The sequence below is a fragment of the Schistocerca cancellata genome, unplaced genomic scaffold (genome assembly GCF_023864275.1).
Source record: "Schistocerca cancellata isolate TAMUIC-IGC-003103 unplaced genomic scaffold, iqSchCanc2.1 HiC_scaffold_782, whole genome shotgun sequence".
NCBI classification, from domain to species: Eukaryota; Metazoa; Arthropoda; class Insecta; order Orthoptera; family Acrididae; genus Schistocerca; species Schistocerca cancellata.
In genome coordinates, this window is record NW_026046793.1 from 2,437,153 (window position 1) to 2,458,273 (window position 21,121).

General features: G+C 42.4%; 2 protein-coding genes across 4 annotated transcripts in view; both read right to left on the bottom strand.

The window, feature by feature from the left end:
* LOC126143131 (disks large homolog 5-like) overlaps positions 1 to 20,155 on the bottom strand; it is a 221,608-nt gene extending 201,453 nt beyond the window's left edge. The window contains exon 1 of the mRNA XM_049915341.1: positions 20,111 to 20,155. The gene's annotated coding sequence lies outside the window, so the exon portion shown is untranslated. The remainder of the gene's footprint in view (positions 1 to 20,110) is intronic.
* Positions 1 to 21,121, bottom strand: part of LOC126143125 (disks large homolog 5-like) — a 420,567-nt gene that overhangs the window by 78,377 nt on the left and 321,069 nt on the right. Inside the window, exons 1-2 of one of the 3 annotated variants that reach the window (XM_049915323.1) lie at positions 19,879 to 20,024; positions 121 to 256 (exon numbers count right to left, since the gene is read on the bottom strand). The exons of the other annotated variants lie outside the window; for them this stretch is intronic. Of the exons in view, the coding sequence (XP_049771280.1) occupies positions 121 to 219 (99 nt within the window). The 5' untranslated portion in view covers positions 220 to 256; positions 19,879 to 20,024. Of the gene's footprint in view, positions 1 to 120; positions 257 to 19,878; positions 20,025 to 21,121 lie in introns of those variants that run through there. 3 annotated transcript variants of the gene reach the window in all.

The window sequence follows — 21,121 nt, forward strand, 5'->3', positions numbered from 1 at the left end:
CAGTAATGGTAACGCTAATGCAAAAAGAATGGATAGGAAGATCTGTTACGACTAGACCTCTAACAATATATAACAGCAAATAATCACCACAGAGACTTTTTTAAAATAGTGCAAACTTACATTTTTTTCATCAGATTCAGACTTCTTTTTCATTTCACTCAAAGCCACACGTCTCCGTATCATCTTCACCTCCTCTTCTGGACAGATGCGCATCATCATGTCTTCTATGATTGGTCGTATTTGTGGATTACACACACTGGATAGTACAACATGCTATTACGATTGGTTTGCTGTGTTAAAAATAAAAGTTAATAGTCAAAGAAATAATATAAATACAAAAGTTACAAGACAACAGAAAATATCAGGGTATTTACAAATATTTAGCAAATTACACAGCACAGTAGTGTCACCTAGTGAAATGCACAGTTACCACTGTTTTAAAGTTTTTCATTTGTTACTGTTAGAAAAAACAGCTCAGAAACAGACGAACAACTAGAATGACAACAGCACAACCAGTGTTCGGCTGTAGTGAACTGTTTAAATACAAACAAATATGAACCTAGACTATACTAGATGCCAGTCTTACAACAACCTTTACTTAGCATTCGCATTCATTGCTTTCATCAACTCGACCAAGTTATCACCTTTCACCCTAAACTAGACTTCAGGCTACTGCTACAGAACTGTGTCATCACAACCAATCAACCCCACTTCAGCACGACACCAGTTGTATCGTACTCATTCTAGCAGCTCACCAGAAACTGGCTAAGGTTTTTCAGCTTGCATTTAAGGAAACTTGCGAAAAATGGAAATTGTGTGTGAGAGATTTGTTATACGACTTTACAATTTTTGTAATGGCCAAAATCAACAACCGTGCCTCAAATCCTATTGTTCAACTTTTGATAATCACCTTCACAGATGGCTGTTTACAATTCATCACAAACATGATTCTGTGAGAAGTAAATTATGTTAAGATGAGATCCGGAAGGACTGGCACACGACTTATTGTGATACATCCCAAGGCACGATGAGACTGCAATGTATTTGATTTTGCATTAACATCTAGCTATGAAAAAGATCTGTTCCCAACAAATGCCACAAAACTTTAGTGTCAATTACTGTAAGGAAATGCTTAAAAAATTCTATCAACGGGAAGCAAGATGTCGATACAAAATCCTAACAGGAGACAAAACTGTCATATTCCAGAAACTAAGTAATGATCACTTGTTTGTGTGTCCGAGTCAAAGTGAGACCGAAAGAGGTTTACGATAATTACTGAAGTAGAAAAAATAAATTAGAAACTAGAATGCAGATTACCATGGCTGGCTGATCATGAGAATAGAAAGGAGAAGCAAACCACTCTGTATTACATTAAAACCACCACCCTAAAAGCCGTACAGTGGAGGACACAGAGGGACAAAGGACATACCCTAAAACTCATATCAAATGATAAAACACACCCTCACAAATAGAACATAGAACTAGAGCTACTGTTGGAGCATTGTCGCCTAACACCGAAGGTAGGGTGCTGGGAAATTTAAAAGTCCGCCACAGAGCAGCAAAAAGTGGGCAGTCCAGCAAGAGGTGGACAACTGTAATTTGGAAGCCACACCGATATTGAGGTGGGTCCTCATGACGGAGGAGGTAACTAGGTGTGAGCCATGTACGGCCGATACTGAGTCGACAAACAACTGATTCTATGCAAGAGGCTCGCAGGGAAGACTTCCACATATTCGCAGTCTCCTTAATGACACACAGTTTGTTGTGCATACTGTTATGTCACTCCGTCTCCCAAAGCTGAAAAACCTTGCGACATAAGACAGAACGCAGGGCAGTTTCATTAGAGATATCCATCTCCAGGGGAGGTTTCCGCATAGCCTGTCAACAAGTTCGTTACCTGGGATTTCAACGTGTCCTGGGGTCCACACAAACACCACTGAACAAGTGGACCGTTCCCAGGCAGACGTGGCCTCCTGCATGTTTGCTACTAAAGGATGGTGAGGGTAGCACTGGTCGGTAGCTCGTAAGCTGCTCAGGGAGTCAGAACAGAGGAAACTGCTTACCAGAACAGGAACGAATGTACTAAAGTGGATGAGATATGGCCACCAGCTCTGCAGTAAATACACTGCAGCTGGCAGGCAAGGAATGCTGTTCAATATGGTCTCTGAACATAGGCGAAGCTAACATTACCATCAGCCATCGAGTAAACAACTTCAGAGTCCCAGTACACGTCAAGAATTGAGAGGAAGCGACAGCGGAGAGCGTCGGTGTTTAAATGGTCCTTAGGGCCGTGCAAAAGGTCCAGACAACGTTTCGGCTGAGGTATACACTGTGGAGGTGTACGTGAATGGACCTCAAGCAGAGATGGTAAAGAGAAGGACTCCAGTTCAGAGAGAAGGGATCACACGCGAACCGAAATCGTGAGCCGTAATGTTGGCCGCCGATGCGGGAGGTAAACTGCTGCATGCGGGAAAAGAAGACAGTAATTCAGATGCTCAGAGGAGCTACGAATGTGTGCAACAAAACTGTCAAGCAGTTGTGCACATCAGATCCACAATCGAGGGACTCCGGCCTCCACCAGGACACTGGTCACACGACTCTTTCTAAAAGCTCCTGTCGCTAGGCAAATGCCACAGTGGTGCACTGGGTTGACTAAATGCAATGCTGAGGGCACCACCGAGCCGTAAACCGGACTCCCATAGTGAAGGCAGGATTGAACAAGGGCTCTGTAGAGCTGCAGCAGCGTAGAGCGATCTGCACCCTAGTTGGTGTTGCTCAGGCAGCGGAGGGCACTGAGATGCTGCCAGCACTTCTGCTTATGCTGACTAAGTCAATTGAGCTTCTGGATGTCCTAAGAATCACTATATCCCCACTACAGTGAGTGGATCATCAACAAGATAAAGTTCAGGTTCCGGACGAATGGTACGACGCTGACAGAAGTGCACGACACACGACTTTGCAGCAGAAAACTGGAAGCTGTGGGCTAGAGCCCATGACTGTGCCTTGTGAATGGCACCCTGCATGTGCTGCTCAGCAACACCAGTACTGGAGGAGCAGTACAAAACGCAGAAGCCATCTGCATACAGAGAAGGGGAGACCGACAGCCCTACAGCTGCTGCTAAGCTGTTGATTGGCACTACAAAATTGAGATACACACAATACGGAGCCCCGAGGAATGCCATTCTCCTGAATATGAGGGAGGGGGGGGGGGGGGGGCGGATTATGGGAGGCACCAACCTGGACACAGAGTACGGAGCTAGAGGAAGTTTTGGATAAGTGGAGACCCCACTTATACAATGTGGCAAGGATATGATGTCACCAGGTCGTGTCAAATGCTTTACGTATGTCAAAAAAGACAGCAACCAGATGTTGGTGTCTGAAAAAGGCTGTTTGGATGGCAGACTTGAGGGACACAAGATTATCAGTGGTAGAGCGACCCTGGCAGAAACCGCCCTGACATGGAGCTAGTAGGCCATGTGACTCCATCTCCCAACCCAACAACCAACACACAATATGTTCCAGCAGCTTATAAAGAACGTCGGTAGGGCCGATGGGCCGATTACTATCCGCATCAAGGGGTTTTTTACTGGGTTTGAGCAGTGGAACGACAGTGTTCTCCCGCCTTGCGATGAAAAGAGGCCATCACACCAGATCTAGTTGAAGATGATGAGGAAATGGCACTTTTAGTCAGAAGAGAGATCATCTGAATGTGGATCCAATCCGGCCCACGAGCTGTGCCGGGTCAATGTGCAAGTGCGCTGAGGAGCTCCCTCTCCATAAATGGAGTGTTAAAGGGTTCACTGTGGCGTGTAGTGAATGAGAGGACTTTCCTTTCCACTCACCGTTTCAGGGTGCAAAAGGCTGGGGTGTAGTTCTCCAACACAGAGGTTCAAACATAGTGCTCGGCATTCGCGTTTGCGTCGGTACAGAGCACGCCATTGACGGTAACACCAGGGACACCTGTTGGGGTCTGGTACCCAAAAAGACACCTGATCTTTGTCCAGACATGGGAAGGTGACATGGCACCCAATGGTCGACACCTACCTCTACCAACACTCCTGTTTCCATCGTTTTACAAGCTGGCATACACGGGTACGGAGCCGCTTAAAGGCTATCAGATACTGTAAAGAGTGCCGCTCATGTCACTGTAGAGCTTGCCAACTAACTGCCTCAGTAATTTCCGGCGACCACCAAGGGACTGTTTCTCGGCGGGGGGGTGGGGGGGGGTGGGGGTGGGGGGGGGGGCACCTTAAAGAGCGAGGGATCACCTGTTCAACCGTCACATCGATGTTACCATGTCAGGGAGAGTTTAAGTTAAAGTTTCCCAATCCACCTTGTTTAAAGCCCATCTGGGCAGGCATCTGTGGGCCTGACGCAGGGGCAGTGACAGGAAGATGGGGAAGTGGTCACTACCACACAGGTCGTCACGTGATCTCCAGTGGATAGATGGGAAAAGTCCTGGGCTGCGAATTGATAAATCAATGGTCAAGTAACTAAGTAACCACACTCAAATGTGTGGCAGGCCCAGTATTTAGGAGGCAGAGATCGAATTGCGTCAGTAAAGTTTCAACAGCTCTGCCACGGCCAGTAACCACGGTGCCACCCCACAAGGGGTTATGGGCGTTAAAATCTCCCAAAAGTAGGAAAGGTTTAGGGAGTTGATAAATCAGTGCATCTAATACATTCAGGGGTACTGCACCATCTGGAGGGAGATATACGTTGCAGACAGTTATTTCCAGTGTCATCCATATTCTGACAGCCACAGCTTCAAGAGGGGTTTGAAGGCACACATTTTCACTACAGACCGAGTTTACGACATAAATGTGAACTCCACCCGACACTATTATAATAGCTACGGTTCATATAATATCCCTTATAGTTGCAGGGGGCAGGTGTCTGCATTGCCGGGAACCAGGTTTCCTGGAGGGCAATGCAGAAAGCAGGTGTAAAGCTTAACAGTTGCCATAGCTCAGCCAAGTGGTGCAAAAAACTGCCGCAATTCCACTGGAGAATGACATCAGCGTGCGACTGGGAAGGTTTGGAACGTTCAATGAGGCAGTTTATGCCTCAGGGTCACCTGCTGCCACCGACTTTTTGCCTGAGCAGTCTATATCCATTGTGTGTGAGGGTCCAGCAGAGCTTTTAGGAAGCAGTGGTGTGGGCGCCACCACAAGTTCCTTGTTCTTGGGGGTCTTCTTTTCTGATTTCTCGTACTGTTCCTTGGGTTTCCCTGGCTGGGAGGACTTCACTGATTTAGTCTCTGGGACTGAGGATGAGTGTGAAGCCCTACAACCAGCTGCTTTTGGGCTCTTCAGCCACTGGCAGGTGTCACCTTTCCCACTAGCAGAAACCTGGAAGAAAGTGACCAAAGGGACCCCTTCCTGGTGAGAGGAGCCGAAGAGGCCTTACGCTTCTCTGGCTCAGAAGTGGAGACTGAAATCCCTGATGGTTGGGGAGGGAGGGCGGAGGGTTGTTGCACCCGAAGTAGGTGGTGCGGGAGCACGGGCACCTCCCAGCCGCAGCAAAGGCCACCTGGCATGATGGCCATTGCCGGGAGTCCTGATGCCCCAGGGTGAGTGGCATCTACTCCTTGGCACACGTGGGGAGTTAACGGTGGAGGCATCAACCGACAGGGTACATGGCAGCCCCACCACAACGGACATGCTACAGTGCTGGATATGAGGTGCAAAGAATTCCATGGTCATCATCGGTGCAGAAAACTACACTGCATAGTGGGTGGAGGAAAACAATCACAAAGGTGTCCTCACCCAAGAGATGGAGGATGAGTGGGACTGCAATGCCAGAACAAGGAAGTTGGCTATATATCTCGATGCACGATGGACACGAAGCACCATGTAAGGTGCCCTTACCCAACTGGCTTGCTCGTCAGGAAAATTTTGAAAAATGGAGGTCAAACCCTACAGAGGACCATCACAAAGGTCAAAAAGCATGAGACTCCTTTTAGTTGCCTCTTATGACAGGCAGTAATACCTTTGACCTATTCTAGCCCCCGGACCTGCAAGGGGGCACACACTATTCATAATAAATTATTCTTATGTTATACCATTTTCTGCTGTTGTTGGTATTACCATATACTCATCTGACCAAAAATCTTTGTCTTTTTTATTTCCCTTCACTCACCACTACTACTATAATTAGATTGAGCCTCTGCATTTCCCTTTTCAGTATTTTCTAGCTTCCATGCCACATTTGAACTTCTGAAATTCAATGGCCAAACTCTTAGAATGTTATCCTTTCATTGATTATTGAAACTTTTTCTCACGGTCACCTTCCCCTATGGCAATCCCCTCCCAGAGATCTGAACAGGGGACTAGTCCAGAATCTTTTGCCAATGGAGAGGCCATCATGACACTCTAACTTACAGGCCACATGTCCTGAGGATACAAGTTATGTGCCTCTAATGCAGTGGTTTCCTTTGCCTTCTGCATCCTCATGCTGTTTATCTTTGCTGATTTTTCTGCCTTTAAGGGCAGTTACCCACCCCAGTTGCTCTGAACCTCTGTCCACTCCTCATCCTTTTGAGAAGGCCGACCATTGAAAGAATGAGGGTGGCTTGTTATGCCGGAAGTCTTTGGCTGACAATCACGATTATTAATCAAATTTAAGTGGTGGCATGTTTCGAACCTGGGACCATGGACAGTTTGATTAGTACTCACAGGTACTACCCCTAGACCACAAGTGCACCACATATGTCCCATCATTAAGCAGACATGCCATCTTGCTATTGCAATGACAAATGATTACATGTATTGTCATGTTAAAGCTTCAACATAGAGATTCTCATGCAACAATCTGGAAGTGACAATACAGGAAATAAATTTCCTGTACAAGTCCATGATCATTGTGAATATTCCACAAATAAAAACATCAGCATCACTTAATATATTTATTTACAATGCTATTTCAGCTAATTCCATCATAAAAACTAACTCAAATTAAAAGAACAGAATTGCATGTCCATTACAAAAAATGGTAGAAAGTAACTGAAGGTTTCGTGACAGACTGCTGGCGACAAACAGACTACTGCTGGCACACAAACAGACTACTGCTGGCACACAAACAGACTACTGCTGGCACACAAACAGACTACTGCTGGCACACAAACAGACTACTGCTGGCACACAAACAGACTACTGCTGGCACACAAACAGACTACTGCTGGCACACAAACAGACTACTGCTGGCACACAAACAGACTACTGCTGGCACACAAACAGACTACTGCTGGCACACAAACAGACTACTGCTGGCACACAAACAGACTACTGCTGGCACACAAACAGACTACTGCTGGCACACAAACAGACTACTGCTGGCACACAAACAGACTACTGCTGGCACACAAACAGACTACTGCTGGCACACAAACAGACTACTGCTGGCACACAAACAGACTACTGCTGGCACACAAACAGACTACTGCTGGCACACAAACAGACTACTGCTGGCACACAAACAGACTACTGCTGGCACACAAACAGACTACTGCTGGCACACAAACAGACTACTGCTGGCACACAAACAGACTACTGCTGGCACACAAACAGACTACTGCTGGCACACAAACAGACTACTGCTGGCACACAAACAGACTACTGCTGGCACACAAACAGACTACTGCTGGCACACAAACAGACTACTGCTGGCACACAAACAGACTACTGCTGGCACACAAACAGACTACTGCTGGCACACAAACAGACTACTGCTGGCACACAAACAGACTACTGCTGGCACACAAACAGACTACTGCTGGCACACAAACAGACTACTGCTCGGTTTGGTGTAGTTATTTCCGGTGCAGTTCTCTCGTTACTATCTGCAACAGTCATTCACTGCTGCAAGGGAATCCAGGGTCTGTTCACCTTTAAGCTTTCTTCTTTCTTGTTGAAGCTAGTGTCATGTTGCGTATTTCTATGGCGTCTCTGAACAAGGTGGTGTGATAGCTCATCTCTACACAAGTAACTTCTTTGTCAGCAAATTTTACTATGTGGCTGGTCTCATGCTCTGCCAGACAAATTTCTGCACCTGCCCCAACCTGCAATGCCGCTTATTTTACGTGGTCCTGGTGTTCATTGATCATCCTGTCATTCCAATACAAACTTTTCCACATAGTACGCATTGTGTGTGACTGAGCACAGTAAAATTCATCAAAATGGAAGTTACTGCTGTAGACAAAAGCTATCACACCTGCTTCATCAGAGCAGCTACAGAAATACACAAACACGGCACTAACAAGAATGAGAAACACCTCAAGGTGAATGGATCCTGAATTCCCATGCTGCAGAACGACTGCTGCACATAGCAAGCTAAGAACCACACCGGAATTGACTATGGAAAGAGGCCCTTGGACATCAGCACACAAGGTACATAAAATCTACGGCTGCGAGCTCAACTCCACTACACTCCGCCACCAGCAATGGAGGATGAAGCTTTGACAATGCCAGCCACTTTTACTGGTAAAACATCAGAAAAATTATGAATCCTACATCAGCTGAAGAACCAAAAACAAAAGCCAGACAGACAGCACGTCATAAAATATCATGCTACAAGGATGATATATTAGATGTTACAAATTTTTACACTACTGGCCATTAAAATTGTTACACCAAGACGAAATGCAGATGATAAACAGGTATTCATTGGACAGATATATTATACTACAACTGACATGTGATTACATTTTCAAGCAGTTTGGGTGCATAGATTCTGAGAAATCAGTACCCAGAACAACCACCTCAGGCCACAATAACAGCCTTGATACACCTGGGCACTGAGTCAAACAGAGCTTGAAAGGGGTGTACTGGTACAGCTGCCCATGCAGCTTCAACATGATACCATAGTTCATCACGAGCAGTGACTGGCGTATTGTGAAGAGCCAGTTGCTCGGCCACCATTGACCACACATTTTCAGTTGGCGAGAGATCTGGAGAATGTGCTGGCCAGGGCAGCAGTTGAACATTTTCTGTATCCAGAAAGGTCCGTACAGGACCTGCAACATGTGGTCATGCATTACCCTGCTGAAATGTAAGGTTTCACAGGGATCGAATGAAGGGTAGAGCCACAGGTCTTAACACATCTGAAATGTAACTTCCACTGTTCAAAGTGCCGTCAATGCGCACAAGAGGTGACCGAGATGTGTAACCAATGGCACCCCATACAATCACGCCGGGTGATATGCCAGTATGGCAATGACAAATGTGCGTTCACCACGATGTCGTCACACACGGATGCGACCATCATGATGCTGTAAACAGAATCTGGATTCATCCGAAAATTAACATTTTGCCATTCGTGCACAAAGGTTCGTCGTCAAGTACACCAACGCAGGCGCTCCTGTCTGTGATGCAGCGTCAAGGGTAACCGCAGCCACGGTCTCCGAGCTGATAGTCCGTGCTGATGCACACGTCGTCGAACTGCTCGTGCAGATGGTTGTTGTCTTGAAAACGTCTTCATCTGTTAACTGAGGGATCGAGATGTGGCTGTACGATCCGTTACAGCCATGCGGATAAAATGCGTGTCATCTCGGCTGCTAGTGATATGAGGCCGATGGGATCCAGCACGGCGTTCCTTATTACCCTCCTGAACTCACCGATTCCATATTCTGTCAACAGTCATTGGATGTCGACAAACGCGAGCAGCAATGTCGCGCTACGATGAACTGCAATCGCGATAGCCTACAATACGACCTTTATCAAAGTCGGAAATGTGATGGTACGCATTTCCCCTCTTTACACGCGGCATCACAACAACGTTTCACCAGGCAACGCCGGTCAACTGTTGTGTATGAGAAATCTGTTGGAAACTTTCCTCATGTCAGCACGTTGTAGGTGTCACCACTGGTGACAACCTTGTGTGAATGCTCTGAGAAGCTAATCATTTGCGTATCACAGCATCTTCTTCCTCCCCCCAATGAACCATGGACCTTGCCGTTGGTGGGGAGTCTTGCGTGCCTCAGCGATACAGATGGCCGTACCGTAGGTACAACCACAACGGAGGGGTATCTGTTGAGAGGCCAGACAAACGTGTGGTTCCTGAAGAGACAGCAGCCTTTTCAGTAGTTGCAGGGGCAACAGTCTGGATGATTGACTGATCTGGCGTTGTAACACTAACCAAAACAGCCTTGCTGTGCTGGTACTGCGAACAGTTGAAAGCAAGGGGAAACTACAGCCATAATATTTTCCGAGGGCATGCAGCTTTACTGTATGGTTAAATGATGAAGACGTCTTTTTGGGTAAAATATTCCGCAGGTAAAATAGTCCCCCATTCGGATCTCCGGGTGGGGACTACTCAAGAGGATGTCGTTATCAGGAGAAAGAAAACTGGCGTTCTATGGATTGGAGTGTGGAATGTCAGATCCCTTAATTGGGCAGGTAGGTTAGAAAATTTAAAAAGGGAAATGGATAGGTTAAAGTTAGATAGTGGGAATTAGTGAAGTTCGGTGTCAGGAGGAACAAGACTTTTGGTCAGGCGAATACAGGGTTATGAATACAAAATCAAATAGGGGCAATGCAGGAGTAGGATCAATAATGAATAAAAAAATAGGAATGTGGGTAAGCTACTACAAACAGCATAGTGAACGCATTATTGTGGCCGAGAGACACGAAGCCCACGCCTAGTACAGTAATACAAGTTTATATGCCGAATAGCTCTGCAGATGACTAAGAAATTGAAGAAATGAATGACGAAATAAAAGAAATTATTCAGATAGTGAAGGGAGACGAAAATTTAATAGTCATGGGAGACTGGAATTCGTCAGTAGGAAAAGGGAGAGAAGGAAACTTAGTACGTGAATATGGACTGGGGGTAAGAAATGAAAGAGGAAGCCGCCTGGTAGAATTTTGCACAGAGCACAACTTAATCATAGCTAACACTTGGTTCAAGAATCATAAACGAAGATTGTATACACGGAAAAAGCCTGGAGATACTGACAGGTTTCAGATAGATTATATAATGGTAAGACAGAGATTTAGGAACGAAGTTTTAAATTTTAAGACATTTCCAGGGGCAGATGTGGACTCTGACCACAATCTCTTGGTTATGAACTGTAGATTGAAACTGAAGAAACTGCAAAAAGGCGGGAATTTAAGGAGATGGGACCTGGATAAACTGAAAGAACCAGAGGTTGTACAGAGTTTCAGGGAGAGTGTAAGGGAGCAACTGACAGGAATGGGGGAAAGAAATACAGTAGAAGAAGAATGGGTAGCTTTGAGGGATGAAGTAGTGAAGGCAGCAGAGGATCAAGCAAGTAAAAAGACGAGGGCTAGTAGAAATCCTTGGGTAACAGAAGAAATATTGAATTTAATTGATGAAAGGAGAATATAAAAACACAGTAAATGAAGCAAGCAAAAGGGAGTACAAACGTCTAAAAAATGAGATCGACAGGAAGTGCAAAATGGCTAAGCGGGGATAGCTAGTGGACAAATGTAAGGATGTAGAGGCTTATCTCACTAGGGGTAAGCTAGATACTGCCTACAGGAAAATTAAAGAGACCTTTGGAGAAAAGAGAGCCACTTGTATGAATATCAAGAGCTCAGATGGGAACCCAGTTGTAAGCAAAGAAGGGAAAGCAGAAAGGTGGAAGGAGTATATAGAGTGTCTATACAAGGGTGATATTTTTGAGGACAATATTATAGAAATGGAAGAAGATGAAGATGAAATGGGAGATACGATACTGCGTGAAGAGTTTGACAGAGCACTGAAAGACCTGAGTCGCAACAAAGCTCCGGGAGTAGACAAGATTCCATTAGAACTATTGCCAGCCTTGGGAGAACCAGTCCTGACAAAACTCTACCATCTGGTGAGCAAGATGTATGAGACAGGCGAAACACCCTCAAACTTCAAGAAGAATATAATAATTCCAATCCCAAAGAAAGCAGGTGTTGACAGATGTGAAAATTACCGAACTATTAGTTTAATAAGTCACGGCTGCAAAATACTAACGCAAATTCTTTACAGACGAATGGAAAAACTAGTAGAAGCCGACCTCGGGGAAGATCTGTTTGGATTCTGTAGAAATATTGGAACACATGAGGCAATACTGACCCTACAACTTATCTTAGAAGCTAGATTAAGGAAAGGCAAACCTACGTTTCTATCATTTGTAGACTTAGAGAAAGCTATGGATAATGTTGATTGGAATACTCTCTTTCAAATTCTGAAGGTGGCAGAGGTAAAATATAGGGAGCGAAAGGCTATTTACAATTTGTATAGAAACCAAATGGCAGATATAGGAGTTGAGGGGCACGAAAGGGAAGCAGTGGTTGGGAATGGAGTGAGACAGGGTTGTAGCCTCTCCCTAATGTTATTCAATCTGTATATTGAGCAAGCAGTGAAGGAAACGAAAGAAAAATTCGGAGTAGGTATTAAAATCCATGAAGAAGAAATAAAAACTGAGGTTCGCCGATGACATTGTAATTCTGCCAGAGACAGCAAAGGACTTGGAAGAGCAGTTGAACAGAATGGATAGTGTCTTGAAAGGACGATATAAGATGAACATCACAAAAGGAAAACAAGGATAATGGAATGTAGTCTAAGTCGGGTGATGCTGAGGGAATTAGATTAGGAAGTAAGACACTTAAAGTAGTAAAGGAGTTTTGATACTTGGGGAGCAAAATAACTTATGATGGTCGAAGTAGAGAGGATATAAAATGTTGACTGGCAATGGCAAGGAAAGCATTTCTGCAGAAGAGAAATTTGTTAACATCGAGTATAGATTTAAGTGTCAGGAAGTTGTTTCTGAAAGTATTTGTATGGAGTGCAGCCATGTATGGAAGTAAAACATGGACGATAAATAGTTTAGACAAGAAGAGAATAGAAGCTTTTGAAATGTCGTGCTACAGAAGAATGCTGAGTATTAGATGGGCAGATCACATAACTAATGAGGAGGTGTTGAATAGAATTGGGGAGAAGGGGAGTTTGTGGCACAACTTGACTAGAAGAAGGGATCGGTTGGTAGGATATGTTCTGAGGCATCGAGGGATCACCAATTTAGTATTGGAGGGCAGCGTGGAGGGTAAAAATCATAGAGGGAGACCAAGAGATGAATACACGAAGCAGATTCAGAAGGATGTAGGTTGCAGTGAGTACTGGGAGATGAAGAAGCTTGCACAGGATATAGTAGCATGGAGAGCTGCATCAAACTAGTCTCAGGACTGAAGACCAGAACAACAACAGCAGCATCTTCTTCCTGTCAGTTAAATTTCACGTCTGTAGCACATCATCTTCATGGTGAAGCAATTTTAATGGCCAGTAGTATAAAAACCTGATTCAACAAACCTTACAACTTGCAAAAGTCAACATCAAAAACAAATGTCTAATCAGGGGACTATCTTGGCTCATAAAATGAAATAAATATATTAAGTTCCAGCTAACACCCCAATTAGGCATATATTTTTGATGCTGAACTGAACCTTGTTTTACAAATGGTTCAAATGGCTCTAAGCACTATGGGACTTAACATCTGAGGAGGTCATCAGTCCCCTAGACTTAGAACTACTTAAACCTAACTAACCTAAGGACATCACACACATCCATGCTCGAGGCAGGATTCGAACCTGCGACCCTAGCAGTCGCGCAGTTCCGGACTCCGCGCCTAGAACCGCGAGACCACCACGGCCGGCGAACCTTGTTTTACAAATTCTAAGGTTTGGTGCATTAGCTTTTTACAATTATTTAACTTTTAATTATTTACCTTTTGTACCTTGATACTGAGTAGTGAACACTTGTCATTCTTTATGCGCATATAGTCTTAATTGCAGATCTGATGATGGCAGAAGCCAAAAAGTATTATAAAGGAAGAAATGTTAAGCAGCCAAGACTGTTTTATTCACAAAAATCTGTAAGTGCAGCAGATAACCCTGAACATATCAAATTAATAGTTTAACTAAAAAGAAACAAATTACCTCCACCGCCTTACGATAACATGAAACATGTTTTTTACTGAAAGCATTTATACTTTTTTATGATGATATAATAGTTTCAAACAGGACTCAGCTTCAACTTCATACAGCATCTGACCTAATATCTTTCAGTTAGAATGAGCAATCTTATCTACTGCTGCGTTCTCAGCTAAAAAACTCATATCACTCACATATCACAAATGGCATTGTATATTTTACTTTATATGTAGTTAGTCATGAAAAATACTGTGATCTACAACCATGTTTTATCACACTCGTGGGTGAAAGTTATGAAGTACCACCTCCCCCCCCCCCCTTATGTTTTTTGTAGTTAATACACAGGACGTGTACACAATGTATTAAAGTACTCTAAAGCCTGCTCATTACCTAAAGCAGGTTTTCTGAATTTATCACACTGTTTAAGTTTTCATGGCAAAACTTACGATAAACAGGGCACAGTATTTTAAATATGGCACAAACATTGGGCTATGCTACATAGCCACCTGCACAAATACCTATATTTAGCTTTCAGCTTTGTTGGCTACATCAACTCTTAACCAGATTAACACCTTGCGACAAACCGAGACCTCTTGCTACACTATTACACTGTGCTGATTTTTGGTTTGGGGTTGGGGTATGTACTCTATCATGCACTAACCCACTAGGGATATATATAAAATTGTAAATAAATTTCATACAGTGAACATCTCATCAGCAATAAATAAATTCATCCAACATATTCAGCACCAAGAAACCAACAGGTCTGTTTCAGTCTTTATTTTCATTCTGCAGCCAGTTCTGGCTCAAAGAGATATCACAAAAAATAAAGCTGATTACAATATGTACATAATTCTGTCTTATTATGAGAAAGTACATATAAGCAACAAATGGAATTATGAGATGTACAGAAACACAAAGTGTAAGTTGAGATTGCAGAATGTTTATCAAGAACAAGATTTTTTTAGGGATGTATGCTGATCCAAAGGTAATAGGAAATTATCAATTTAGGAAATACGGAAGCGTCCGATCCCGCCCATCTGCTTTGACCCATGACGTCACCAATATGACTGAAACGACTATAAACCAAGATTCCAATACGGCGCGTATAAAGTCGTTACATACACATTATGAAGACGAAAATACATCGAAAAAACAAACACACACATGTTCCACAAAAAGCCTAATGACACTAATGGGGCAAGTGCGGGAAATTGGGGGTTTTTGGGTGCGGACAAACTAAATATAAGCAAATTTAGAGACCCACCCACATACAATACCACGCAAAACAACGAAAAAACTGACATCACAAAACTCCCCAATATCATCTGGAATCGGACACTTCCCTTGACCTATATAGCCCAAAAACTACTTCTCATACCAATACCAACATTCACAGCCACACATTTCAATAGAACACTTCCTTCGACCCCAACACACACTACCAACAAAAAAATAAAAACTTACCACAAAAAAGTTCCGGCACCACAAACTAGGTTAACCACCACACACACACACACACACACACACACACACACACACACACACACACACACACACACACACACACACACACCCCAACGAAAAAAATACTCGACCAAAACAAAGACCTGATCCACCCACACCTCAACCCCCCCAACCAACCCAACCTCGCCCCTCACCCCAAAATAAAAAACCCAATTAAAAAACCAACTGCAACATAAAAAAATCTCAATCACACAACTCAACAAAAACTTCAAAATAGATCCTCCACAACTAAAACACAAACCAACACAATTCCCCTCCCCTCCCCTCCCCCCTCACAAACACTAACACCATCCACCCCACACTGAGCCGCAGCCACCCACCCACCCACCTACCTACCTACCCAAACCACCCTAACCAACTACTTTAGGCCTATACATTTTACTAACAGCCCTTTAAAAAACCCGAAAAACACAATAGCCCTCAGGGACACTTTTGCCAACAGTACTCATCTAAATGAGACTGAAGGTTGGAAGAGCACCTCTTCTCCTCTCCCCCCCCCCCCCCCACAAGAACTGACTTAATTGAATCCCCTCTCACCCAACCCACTGTATGAAGAAAATGCATCTGAAACTACTGTGGACCCCAGTTCTATGTACCCCTCAATTAACCCCACTAATTCCACCTTAGACCTCCCTTCCACAACCCTAAAAACACATTCGGAACACCCACCCCCTGGAACAACAGCCCCCCACACCCAGAGACCAGCCACAGACTTACCCCTCCCATACTTCCTTTTCCTAAACTGCGACTCGTCCAGCTCCACATCAACCCCATGCCGCCCCTCTCCCCCAAGCTAACCCCTGTACTTAATAAACTCTGAACACACTTCACGGCAAAAAGAAAACCAATCAAGCACACTCCTCTCACTCACAAAAGTCTCATGCGCGCAAAAACTGTGTGAGGATCTATAACAAAAATAATAAGTCACCAGTACAACCTCGCGATTGCCCAACCTACAGTTCTCGAACCAGGAACCACGCCGTATGGAACGCCAAATGTCATCCTTTCGACAGCGCCACATTTAACCATCCCTGGTCCGAGATACCAGAACTTTAGCCAACTTCATTTCTTCGCTACAAATAGAGCACTTGACAACCCTGGCAATTAAACCAAACAGCTGCAAAAACTATCAGTTCCAAAGCAGTGTTTCCCATCATTTCCCTCAGATGCGCACTATTAATTTTATCCGTCATATCTATTCCTGAACAAAAACAACAACCAATTAATTTACTCAAATTACCACAAGACCTACAGTGAACAACACTAAATTAACCTTCACACAAAATCACTAAATCGTTAACTCACTGAAACGAATTCCACTACAAACACAGCCAACACTAACAATTCTGTATAATGAGCAAGAGCAAACTGAGCCCATTACATCACACAAACGAAAGCCCAGAACATACCAGAGGGCACAACAAACCACAACACGACGACATCTACAAACACACCACACTCGCAAACCAAACTCCACACCGTCATGACGTGACTCACCACAACACCCTTACGTCATGGGTAAAAGCCGACGTGTGGGATCAATTTACAGTCCTCTGAAGCAACTAACATCAGTATGCTATGCAGTTTCAGTAATAATAATTCAAGTGAGCAGTAGCTTACACATTAAAACAGATATTGGATTATCAATTCTGTCTTTATTTATGGAAAATATTCCAGGAAACAAATGTACTGAATATAGTAACATCTAAGCTGCAGTAAGAGGCTATAGACATTACAACAAAGTGGAAAGAGGACTCACTGTACTGAATTGTTTATACACGAAGGAATCTTTACTGTTCCAAGTGAATAGTTTGCAAACAATGTCCTACATAAAGAGATGGACAAGCACCAAAGAAATAAGTCTTTACATGAACATGGAAACAGATGCAGCCACCAGTTACACCTCAGCAGGAAAGAAAATAAAATCTTGTGCTGTATAACAAAATAGAGTTATGCAATTAAGTGATTTAAGACAAACATGAAATATACACTCAAAATTATTCATTAAATAGCAGTTTTGAAACTTCTGGATTACCTGAAATATGTAAATTATATAGACAACTGTACTATTATAACTACTATAACTGAGGGGCTTTTGCAATACATTCAATTGAATAGTGAAAATGCTGTACAAACATGTAACAGAGCAAATATTTCAGACCTATTTATGTAACTGTGTGTACTTGGGCACATATTTATGACATACATACAACTTACATTGTCAACACGTGGATAAATATACAGTAGTCTAGAATAGTCAACCATCAGGTTCCCAAATCAGAAGACATCTGAATTCTCGGGTCTGCTCAGGCCAAATTCAAAACTTTGTTTGGTACAGTCAACATTACTTCACTCCTAAATCCAAGAAAGCTCTACAAATTAGGAGAAATAGTTAAGAAAAAATTTTAACCATGCTAGAAACATGATTGCAAAGTGAGAATGCCACCACGTAGCACAGATTTTGGAAATTACAGACTATTCAAAAAGCAAAAAAGGCAAAATAACACCAATAAATATACCCCATGTGGTAGATTGTATGAACAGTTTCATAAGACATTCAGAGATCCATAATCAAAGTGAAGAACAAAATTAATGACAATTTACTTTGAATGTGCAAATAAAATTTAAACAGTAATTAATGTTAATCAGCCAAGGGGAGGGGGAACAGAAAAGTAAACATGCGATGGGGGTGATAGAAAAATTAATCTCTAAAATTCCACAAAATCATGGGAAAATTTTGACAGTATTTTAATGATCAGTTAGTGCAAGAGAAAATGCAAGGAAATAATTTGTGACTTCCTTGCGCACAAATGGAACAAGCAAAATGGATACTTGTCTAACTGTGTAGAAATTGTAACCACAAAACTGTCAACACATTTCAAACAAAACAAAAAACACCTGACAAGAATTTAGGCGAAATCCATACTGATCATATCACAATCTCATAGCCACATCACAAGGGGATTTTAAATATGTAGAAGTACACAAATGTCCAGATATTTACAGATCACTACCTAACCACAGTGAAACTAAATTTAAAGCCTCAAAAGTTCAGCAAACAGATACAGGTAATACCGAACATGATACTGATTAACTCCAAGCAATGCTATTAGCAAATGAACTCAAAACACAAGCACAAAACTCCAAAGAAATCTCAACAGAAACTTATCGAAACTACATAAACTCAAATTCCTCTACAAAGATGGAAAGAGACATCCATGGTGGAACAGACTGCGCAAGCAGTAAAATCTTGACAAAGAGCATTCAAATCATCAAATAATAAATTGAAAAAAAAGTGCCAAGCAGCTTGAAAATTGAACAAAAAGACATTATGAGACGTCATCTTCAGGCTTATAAAAAACAAGGGTTCTTATATGAAACACTTAAAACAAATCTAAATGGATACCAGCCCCAAAAACTGTTTCATGAAAGAAAGTGCACACTTGGCACATAACCAAGAAATAGAAAATTTAAAAAACTTCCAAACTGCCCTAAACCCAAAGAAAGATTTCTATCAGAAATTCTAAAAACCAATTCAGATTCACAAGCATCAAATGAAGGTGAAATTGCTGAACAAGAGGTTAAAAATAAGCATTTAGTTAGGACAGAACCGTTGCATTAGTCCTACAAGCTCCCACACCACAACAACAACAACCTGAATTCAAATTCGGTGATCATCAGGAAAATTCCAGACCAAACGGATCTTGCCTGAAACAAATTTTAGCTATGAAACTAATTCTCACATCAAAACATTTATAATACGAAAGTATCTTTATAGATTTTAAGAAAGCTTATTAGAAAAAGTAATCCGAAAGTGGCGAAAACTGAAATTACAGTTTAAAATTGATGAACCAATCAAATTCAAGAGTGATTCTCAACCCAAATATATATGTTAAACTATTCAGAGACAGCTTTCTGGCTAACAAGTGACATCCGTGACAAAAAAAATGCATATCAAAATACACAAAACTGAGGCACGACAATACAGCCACAAAACAAGTCTATCTATATGGGACTGAAGGCACTGAAGAAATCCAATGTGAAAAACGAAAATAACATTTTCAGTTTGAAATCGCATTTACGAATGAAAATACTGTACATAGAAATTGAACGGGCAGAAATTGCGCTTCAGGGTACTCTTCCTGGCACAAAAATCCAATGAGACCATTACAGTTTGATGCTATGAGCGCAAAAAGGAGCTATTCTGTAAGACAACGTAATACAAACAATAAGAAAAGGTAAAACTAAACCATAAAATGGCCCTAGATGTACATGGCGTGGTGAAGTAGGTCCCAAACGTGATAATTATTATATTACAGTAGGTTTTCGTTACAATAATGAAATTAAGTATTCAGCAGTAATCCAGCGAGAAAATAGCACTATGGTTACAGGTGGCTGTCAGGAAAAGCGGATTTAATTGAATAGCTCAAACCTTCGCAATGTTTCATCATCTGGTGCCTCTTTCAACTCGCGCAGTCGCGCACTCTTTTAAACATCAACAGTGTACAATTCGATTATCGACACTTGTTGTCGATTACATCAAGGTCGATTAAAAGTTAGCCGAAAAAATAGGCCTTTCAAAAATTGTAATACACCACCCTCGTTTTAAGTTAAATGAGGAATTAATCGCGATTAAAGTTAACTGAGGTTTTAGACTCGTTTACCTTGAATTCATCGCAGTTTTTTCCTTTATTGTCTTGGGCTGTAAATCCACGAGGAATTATACGTAGCTATTTCAACTGGCACCGATATCTCATTGGTTGGCGGTAAGAGCCAATGAGACGTAGCTGCTTGTAGGTAGATCTATGAACGCTTCGTATGATTTTCGCGGGACCTCTGTCACCATATGAATGCTGATTGTGTCTGTTAGGCTTCCCATTTCGAATGACTGATCGGAAGTAATATGTTTTCAGTCCGCGCGAATTTGGATATTACAGCTGCTTCGTAAGTTTGAAAGATAATTGCATAGCGTTGGTTTGTGATTGTGTATTTTGTTGGGTTGTACGTGTTTTGAAAGAGAAGCTCGTGATACGTAATTGTAGTCAAGAGGGAATGAGCTAACGCCTTTTAAGTGTATTGTTGGGTAAATAGCTCCGGTTTTTAGTTTGGGAACAAGTGAAGGATTAGGGGTTTTTTGATATGTATGCCTATTAACGCATACGAACCAAAAACTACGTATTGGACCGCAGTATGAATATACGGATATTTGCTAGAATGTAAATATAACTGCGGAAAGCGCCCTATATTAAAGACTGTGTCACGACACATTCTTTGCAGTCTCATGTGTAAATTAAACCAGTTTTATTAGGATTCCTTGAAAACTTTAGAATTTGTGCATACGGTGCATATTTGAATGCAAATAAACGATACTAAACGAGAACCTGCGGTGTTCACGTGTGGAATGACAGATACTCAAATGAAACATGGTGACAAAAATAAAATTGCAATTTTAAAACCCCACAGAAAGTAAAATGCTTTTAGTAACTCCACTGCATTATTTGAGTATTATAATTATGCACAACACTGGTAGATTATTCTAAATTCGTTTTATACTGGTAATGTTTTGGTGATCATATTTCATCTAAAATTTTACATATTCAAGGACGTGGGGGACAATGATATTAATCACATTACAGCTTCAGCCCTTCGTTTCTGATTTCAGTGATCTTCAGCTT